Source organism: Manduca sexta, chromosome 12, assembly GCF_014839805.1.
Source record: "Manduca sexta isolate Smith_Timp_Sample1 chromosome 12, JHU_Msex_v1.0, whole genome shotgun sequence".
Classification (NCBI taxonomy): Eukaryota; Metazoa; Arthropoda; class Insecta; order Lepidoptera; family Sphingidae; genus Manduca; species Manduca sexta.
In genome coordinates, this window is record NC_051126.1 from 8,834,577 (window position 1) to 8,843,687 (window position 9,111).

The following is a 9,111-nucleotide window of genomic DNA, read 5'->3' on the forward strand; positions in this document are numbered from 1 at the left end:
AAGATTAATGCAATTTTATTAAAACTGGGTGTAAGAAAATATTTTCTTCGACTTTATCCCTATTTAAACATACTGCAGTATAAGATATTTCAATATCAAACTTCAATAAATAGATTGAACATTCTCACTATTTTTTATAATAAAAATAAGGGAATAACTTGTTTGGAAAAATCAGCCATACAATCGTACCCTATAAGGTACTACATGCCCATAATATATCTTAATATTAAATATTGTCTCGTTGCTAAGAACTTTACTTTGAATCAGGTCCATAGTGAAATATGAGAATTAGCTTCCGTGATACATATACATGCATACCATTAAGCCTTTTCCCTTTTCAGGGATAAGCAGAGGTATAATACACAATAGTGATGTAACGAATATTCGCATTCGCATTCGCATTCGCGAATATTCGCATATTTTTCGGATATTCGCATTCGCATTCGCAAAATTTCTGCGAATGTTTTGCGAATGTCAATATCAGAAAAAAAAAATTGAAGATAATAGTAGACTGCCTCGGTGGCATAGTTCTACTGCATGTGCGGTACGGCAGCGCTCTAAGGTCCTGGGTTCGAATCCCGGATCGGGCAAAGTGATATTTGGGTTTTTCTGCTCAGTATCAGCCCGGAGTCAGGAATTGGCGCCCGATATGGCGATAGGCTCGCCCCTGTCACACTATTAGACGGAACACACTTGGCGAAAAGTGGGTGCCCTGGTTGCGCCTCTGCATACCCCTTCCGAGATAATATTCGTAATACTGTGTGTGTAATAGTAGGTTAATAAAATCAAAATCTAAACTAAAACAATATTCTTCTACAATAAACTATAAATATAGTCTAAACAAACAAACAAACAATTATACTCTCAAAGAAAAATACCTCTCTTTCTTAAAACATACCAATTAATTAACTATTTTTACCATGTTTTTAAGTTAGTAATTAAACTTCAGTAGAGGAATATTAAACTTTAAAAATAAACAAAATTATTTCGTTTACTTTAATAAAGCTTAAAAATGTAATTCTCATTAGAACTTGTAACACAATAGCAACTAAGAAATTAAAAGCAATTGAAAGAAACAAAAAAAATTCTTCTATAATTTTTTTATCAGTCTTTACATAACTTTTTAATGTTTAGATAATTATCATCTTAGATAATAATAAAATTTAGATAATCATCATAGAAAATTGGCGCCAAATTTGAACAAAAACTAAACATTCGCATTCGCATTCGCGAATGTCGGTAGCAGATATTCGCATTCGCATTCGCAAATGTTCAAAAAATGACATTCGTTACATCATTAATACACACACATATTGTCCAATGCAACAGGGCCGCAAGGCTATTGTAATTTATCGGGCACAATTCCACAGTGCGAATTGGTATTAAACAAAAAAACTCAATACCACTTTCCTGTCCTGGGATTTAAAGGGTGTAATACCGTGCATCCAATAGGACTACGCCACCGAGATAGTCAGTCAAAGCGAAGGTTTCATGTAAATTTCTATAATTTTATTCTTTTCTTAAAACATAAAATATTTCATAGATTGATTAATAGGGTAGTTTCTTATGTTTGATTTAGATTTATTATTTGTCACAATGTCAACGAAGCTTTGCCTAGTTTGTAGAAAAAAAAATGTTTTAAGTACAATTAGATATATATATATAAGTAGTAACTATCATGTTGTTATTATATGTAATTTTTCCTATATTTTTACTAAAAACGCTAATATAAAGGAAAATTCAGAACGTTAAAGATGTTTATGAGTAATTCATCAGTAAACTATGAACTAATATAGAGATTGAAATCGAAACCGCCTGGAATAACGGTTCGTTGCTGTAACGCTCACCACTACGAACTAAGTTGAAGAACAAAGTATCATACAGCTGAGTCTGACGGAACATGACATTTTATTTGACAGATCACTCTATAATACGCCTCCTGTAAACCAGATGCCAGAGACCAATTACAATAAACTACACTGTAACCTATCATTTCATCATTTGTCAGTTCGTATCTAGTCTTTTTAGGTAGATTCAAATTAATTTCCTTGTTTCTTCAAAGTTCAAACGTTTAGCTGCCACCAGAGACCAATAAACTAGAGCTGCCACATTTTATGATAAAGTTTACATCAATGTGATATAGTATAGTAGTACTACAAATTACAAAATATTATTGGTCTTTCACAGTTGCTCCGTCGTGGAAGTACCCTTCCCTTATAACTTAGAAATTGATTCTTATGAAGATCTACAACTTGCAAATGCAGTCGTCGAAAATCATTTACTATAACTAAAAATACCTGTTTTCAAGTTTTTCTAAAGAGGTACCTAAATTATGAATATTATATTCTTTAAGCAAAGTATTTCATTGGGGAATAGGACTTAGACAATCACATCAACTAGTTTTTTTTTTTAAATGATATAGGAAGTTTGTTTCATTATATATTACGTTAGACATAGTAACAATGCTTCATTATAATTTTATAAACTAAGAAACATGCTCTGCTCTGTTCATGCACATTGTTACATTCCAATTATGACAAATTTTGAAGTTATGAGATTAAAGTAAATTTTAGTCATAATTATTTTAAAGTCTATATAATATCTATACTTTCTTAATTTGAATGTTTTCAGTATCTAACTAAGTTTTATCAGTCACATGACAAATATGGACATAGAATCGGTGACTTTTGAGGGTTTGGAGGCTACAGATGTTATTACTGTAGAATTAGTGCCAGAGAGGAAAGGCCTCATTCTGAAACATTGTGAATATTATGTAAGTTCTAGACGATATGGCACTACAGTCACAAGAAGATATAATGAATTTGCACAGTTATATGAAATTTTATATGCAAAATATCCTTATCGGTAAGTTACTTGTGTAGTATGCTTATCATAACACATGTGTGTTAATTTTACATTATGTGTTGATATGTGTACATGCAAAATCTCTTATCTATTTTTAATTAAATTAATTTATTGAATTTAAAGGTACATACACTATGTGATTAAATTTGATTTTAGTGCAATATGCCGCTTGCCACCAAAACGCGTAGTTGTTGGTGGCGGTAGCCCACACTTCTTACAGCGGCGTCGGATTGCTCTTCAACGTTGGCTAACACTCATGGCGAGACACCCAGTCCTAGGTCACGATGCAGATCTGAGGATGTTCTTGTGTGAAATCGCTCCCAAATTAGATAAGCCTAAACATGATGAATTTGTGTTAGCTGGAACACAGGAGATTGATTCTGTATGTATTTTTAAATATTTCTGTACATATTTTTCATGTGATATCACAAATTTGTGGTATATTATCTATTTCTTAACTCTTGTTTCAAGCATCCAAATTGGACATTACAATAAATATGATGTAAGTGGATGTATATTCCCTAAGTTTGCTTCAGACAATAATTCATTATTAATTACTGTTTACACATAATGGTTCAATCTGCCTCTGTTATTGTATTTGTGATTCCTCTTATTTAATTATTTCCATTTCCAATGCAAAAGGAAAATAAAGTATTGTTTTAACCATCTTTACACATTCAGGATAACTTGACTCCTGAGGACATGCAAGCAAAGTTTATAGCCGAACAAGAACAACTACGCTTAGTACAGTTAGGACTCAGTAGGATGTCACAAATTTTTCAAAAAGGTTTGCTTACTTTTTTTATAATTATGCTGTTCATAAAATTACAGAAATGATTAAATTGCTTATTATAACTTCCATTACTTAAACAATTATGCACTTTATATTACAATTATAAAGTTAAAAACATCCTAATGATGTTTACCCTATATTGGGAGATTTGTCTGCAATAACATTACAGGAAATTGCTATAAAATAAACATCCATTTAACTATTGTTGTAAGTACCAATATACTTCATTAATTTCAGTGGAAAATCGTTATGAAGTGGAAATGAATGACATCCGGGAATTGGGTGCCGCACTGCAAGCTCTGTCCGCGCCCGCCGCCGCCGCCGGCGACACGCCTCGCTGGGCGCGCGTCAAGCTCGCTCTCGCCACCGCAGCGCAGTTAGTATCATTTCAAATCTTACTTCGAATAGAATAATATTGTTTTTAGCTCTATACAAACAATAGTATTTCTTCTAGTATAATGGAGTTCATTAGACAAAAATGCTGATTTATCACTTGGGCATTCATGAAAATCACAAAGCTAAGCTCACTGTAACAATTAATTATTTATAGGTTGGCCCTGAAAAGTGACTGTTCTGGTGAACAGGACCTTAGCACTGAGGCCGGCGAAGCAGAAGAGGCGAAGGAACGCGTGGCGTTAGCCTTAGAAGCGCTGGCAGGCGGACGCGAGTTGTACGCGCGGCTCACGCGAGGTCTGCACGCGGAGCGCGCGGCAGCAGGTGCGGCGGCGACGGGCCCGGCCGCGCAGCTGCTGCGCGCCAGGCATAAGTACGCACTGCGGTGTGCATTGCAGGTACCAACCACACCTACTTAATCTATTAAAATATTAAATTATTATACACTTATAGAACTGTATACCATATGGGACTAGAAAGGATAGGATAATAAGTCTTCACCCGTTTAGTTTACTTTAACAAACATGTTAACTAACTTCTTATTTATTAGTAAATAAGTATGTATTAGTAAGATCGTAATTGGCGTGTTGGTGCAGGAGGCGAGTGTGGGTCGCGCATACGCGTTGAGCGCACTGGAGGCGCTCGGAGCGGAGGCGCGCGCGGCGGCCTCCGCGCATGCGCGCGCCGCTCGTCACTGGAGCGAGCTGCACGCAGCGCTGCGTTGATTTAATGCGGGTCATAGCGTGATTTAGTTCAAATTCGTGTTATTACTATAAGTTCAATGAAGCAATTCGGTATTTTGCATTAAGTTTTGCTTTGAGGATCATTGCACATACGTTGTCGTTGAACGAACACGAGGCTTTTTATCGCGATATCACGCTGTGAATTTTCACCTGGTAATGTGGCCCCAGCACATTAAAAGTCTATCCACGTGTCTTGGTCGCCAGGTAGCTAACGCTAAAACGCATGTAGAACTCCACATTCCGTTAATATGACTGAATCAGAATCTAATCAAATACTTATTTGCTCATATTTTTATTGTTATACAAATTACTGTATATAACATAATATATGTATATACAGAATAATTTTTGTCGGTCTTCAAGGCCAAACTAAGATTAGTAGGACTAGCGAAAATGTATCAAGAGAATGGTCTCGATATAGAGAAATACTTATAATACCTGCATAATATTAGGATTATTCCCTAGCTGGTGAAATAAAGCTACTTATAATATTATTGTATTATGTAACAATTAAATTTTACAAACAAATATCAAGTAGGTCTAAAGTAACAATGTTAATATAAGAAGTCAATTAATAACAATTGTTTTTACAACGAACTTAATTATTAGTCTTATGTCTATGTAACGTAAGGTTGGGCTATCTGCGAGACGCTGAATCATAGTAGATCATGCATTACAATCAAAATTATACCCAAATTACTAAATTATTAAGGACTGTTATGATGTAAACAGGGCTTTCCTCTTGTTAGAAGTATTATTCTTATATTGATGGATCTGACCGGATATCATTAGCCATCACAGTATATATTTTTTTATTCATAATGTTAGTATGTTATCTGCATGTTTAGGGTAATGTTTTGTTATATACTATTAATACTAGTATGTAGCTGCGTATATCTGAAACTACTGACCTGATTATAACATATTTTGGCTTATTAGTTGACCTGGATATAGCAAATATAAGATGTATACGATACCGACAATCTATAATCCGGTATTTTATATAATCAATGTAAATACCTAAAACGTTAGGTAATGTATGAAATATTATTTATTTTACACTTTGCCCAGGTAATCTATACCTACAATACTGAACACGCAGTTGGAAATGTGTGTAAAAGACGAGAGCAGGGAATGTTTTATGCTTAAACATTTATTTTTGGCGTTCGCCAGCGACTTCCACGGAATTACTCAATATCCCAAAAGTAAAACACCTTAATATTAACGTGTTGTATTTGTCGGTCATTTTATAATTACATGAAATTGATAAATACAGACGAAATTTACTTTAATATGTAAACTTTACTTTACTTTAATTTTCGCCGGTGATAAAGAGATATACCCTAGATAAAGTATGGAAAGAACAATAATATTCATGCTATTTTATAAATTGCTCACACGACCCAGCTATTCTGTACATTGCCTATGTACTATATAGAATGCTTGAAATATAAAGATCGTCCGTAACATATATAAACACACGTCATAATATTTAGATATTATTTTGATACATTGGGTCAGGGATGGCGAACCAATGGCACGCGTGCCAGCACGTGACGAAATAATTCGGGCACGCGATTAATATACCAAACAGTGTATATGTATCTTTCTTTGGGCCTAACTTCGTTTAACATCAGGTGGTGAAGCCACTTTACCGAGCCCCGATTAAAAAAAAATAGCAGGGTCATAAAAAAGTTGCTAAAAATGGGCACTCAGATAGATAAAATCGGTCCTGGATGGCACGTTACAGGCTATATTTTAATTAATAAATAAAGGCACGTGAACCAATAAAGGTTCGCCATCCCTGCTTTAGATATTAGTGACAAATGGAAAAAAAGTAGTTACCTACAAAACCATACATTATTACAACCATTTATTTGTAATAATATAGAATTATATTCAGCCATTGAAATATACAGAGTGTAACACGAACGAGGGATCAACTGAGCAGGTATTTTTTGTTTTTTTTTTTTAATGTTTATTCAAGAGTTTAATTTCTTTCTGTCTTTAGAGGACAATAATATGCATCGAGTTATCCCCTATATTATATCTTGTAGATTTTATAAAGTTCAAACGTTATTTAGATGTTTATAAATGTTAAGTTTACTATTAAACTTCCATTAGTACTCTAGGTAAGGTCATAATTTTATAACTAAGCTATTGAGTATTTTATTGTTTTTCAAGCAACATACATACACCGCCTTATTACAAAACGAAGACTAACTATAGTACCGGGTTTAATTCCAGGTTTAAATTATGGACTAAGAAAAATGGTATTACAAAACCGAGTTTATCGCTAGTCCGAGGACTATCTGTGGTACTAAAGTTAAACCGCCGTGACCCCTAGTTTAACTCCAGCACTAACCTCGAAACATCAAATTTCAAAGTTGATAATTGTGTTTAGAGAACCAAATATAAACTAAAATAGAAAAAATGGAAATCAATTTGATTAATTTAATGGATTTAGAAGATTTAAAAATGTTAGGAACAAATCTGCGGTTCAATAGACCCCGTAGTTTTCGTTAGTGAGTCGTTTTTACATAAGTCATGGTAACTAAATATTCATTACAAAAACAGCAAAATTTACTCACTTATTTGTTTTTTTTCATTCTTTCCATCTTAACATATTGGTACTCGTCTTGGTTGATTTATTATCTAATATGTAAACCGACTCGGAAATAAGTTAAAGTTTCTTGGATTAAGAAGGAAATTTGTATTAATTGAATAACATTTTAATTTATTACACTGCTCATAACCAAGATGATTGCTTTTAACTAACCTTTTCTTGAAAAGTCCAATATTCGCCTCGTTTGTTTTGATTTATTGCTCCATATTTAATTGGTATAACTAAAATATACGTAACGTACGTGATTCCACAACAAAAACAATTACACTTGTGATGCTGTTGCCGTGCCTAAATTGTTTTAAAAGAACAACGTTTCTTTATGATCAAAATCATAAATAAACCGAAATGTAAACATTTTGATAATGTTCAAATATGCGCGCCGCACACTTCATTCCATTGTACGCTAGCTTAACAAGTCAACAGTGAATTAAAACAAAACTAAGCCATTTTAAATTATTCAGCTTTAAGATATATTTAAATAGCAAAATAGTATATGTATATTTAGCATCATCATCATTATCTAAATCACATTTTAATAAACATTTTACCCTTCGTTTTATACATACTTGTGTTAAAAGGAACGGTGCGTCAAACGCGGAGTGAATGAATCAATGGATTACGCAAATTTTTTGCTTATACTCTGTGGATATTAATTAATCAGGGACTATCTTCGGTACTAGTTAATCCTCGGTTGGTCTTGGATTTGTAATAAGAATGAATTTTAGTCCGAGTACTAACTTTAATACCGTAACAAACCTAGACTTTTTAGTCTTGGTTTAAACCCAGTACTAACCTATCTTTTTGTAATAAGGCGGTATATGTTTAATACATGTGTTTGCGCCTGTTTATTACAAAGCTCTAGTATGAAGTAAGCGTGTTGTATTGTGTGTATTTTTATTTATAAGAATATTTTAATCTCACCAATAAACTAATTTTGCAAGTAGATATATTTTGCTATTATGCGAATATACTAAACCTTTACATTTATCCTAATACAAAGTATATATCCATCTCCCTCTCTCGAAGGCTTTTTTTCAGTAGTTTCACTTTGCCGTGTGTGAATAGCACTCACATTTTTTTTTATTTAAAAAAAAATATTTATCCGGTAGGGTAGATGACTCCATTTATTATATTTTTTACCAAAAATGCAAAGTAAAGTACAAAAATATATAAACAAAATTTCCGTTGAATCCTTGATGACAAAATTTTAACTAAGTATTTTTTTTTTTTGATAATTTTTACTACATTTATATACACTGTATATTTCATAAAAAGTAATACATTAACGGTCTTATTCATAATAAAACTATCAGAATTATCGGAAGTTTATCTGGGCGTTATCGGAGGCATGTAAAAAATTGGTATTCATAATGGTTCAATTGCGCTAAAAGTCTCCGATAAAGATGCTTTAATTTATCGAGCCTAACCCCCGTCTTTACACCTATGTTAAGCGTTCGATAGCAAAAATGGCTGACGTCGGTCAGCTGTTTCGTGTTTGACGCTTGTTGCCAAAGTCAGTCTGTACTTAGAAGTAAACAACATTTCGATCATTTTCGTTTCAAGAAATAATTTTATTTAGTTACGTATTAAAAATGCAAGCTAGGCTGCTTTAGGTAGAAAAATGTCTCGTCAGAAATTAGATCCGTTTTCTCTGGATAATTATGAATTCCGTAAACGGTATTATTTTTCCA

At 33.2% G+C, this 9,111-nt stretch overlaps 1 protein-coding gene across 3 annotated transcripts; it reads left to right on the forward strand.

Moving 5' to 3' along the window:
• The first annotated feature begins 1,876 nt into the window (after positions 1-1,876).
• Positions 1,877-8,363, forward strand: LOC115452891 (sorting nexin-8). 3 transcript variants are annotated; one of them, XM_030181510.2, is made up of 8 exons: positions 1,877-2,007; positions 2,188-2,321; positions 2,632-2,865; positions 3,022-3,247; positions 3,547-3,652; positions 3,896-4,034; positions 4,209-4,449; positions 4,648-8,363. In XM_030181510.2, exons 3-8 carry the CDS (start codon positions 2,657-2,659, stop codon positions 4,774-4,776), a joined length of 1,050 nt encoding a protein of 349 aa, XP_030037370.1. In that variant the 5' UTR covers positions 1,877-2,007; positions 2,188-2,321; positions 2,632-2,656; the 3' UTR covers positions 4,777-8,363. The 3 variants fall into 3 exon arrangements, with proteins under 3 accessions (XP_030037370.1, XP_030037372.1, XP_030037371.1); XM_030181512.2 differs by having other exon boundaries at positions 1,917-1,981; XM_030181511.2 differs by having other exon boundaries at positions 1,920-2,028.
• The last annotated feature ends 748 nt before the right edge of the window (positions 8,364-9,111 follow it).

Excerpts from the sequence above, each read along its gene's own strand:
- LOC115452891 (XM_030181510.2), top strand. The coding sequence starts at position 2,657 with ATGACAAATATGGACATAGAATCGGTGACTTTTGAGGGTTTGGAGGCT. Across the intron at positions 3,248-3,546 it reads GAACACAGGAGATTGATTCT|GATAACTTGACTCCTGAGGA; the intron begins GTATGTATTTTT and ends TTACACATTCAG. Across the intron at positions 4,450-4,647 it reads CACTGCGGTGTGCATTGCAG|GAGGCGAGTGTGGGTCGCGC; the intron begins GTACCAACCACA and ends GTGTTGGTGCAG.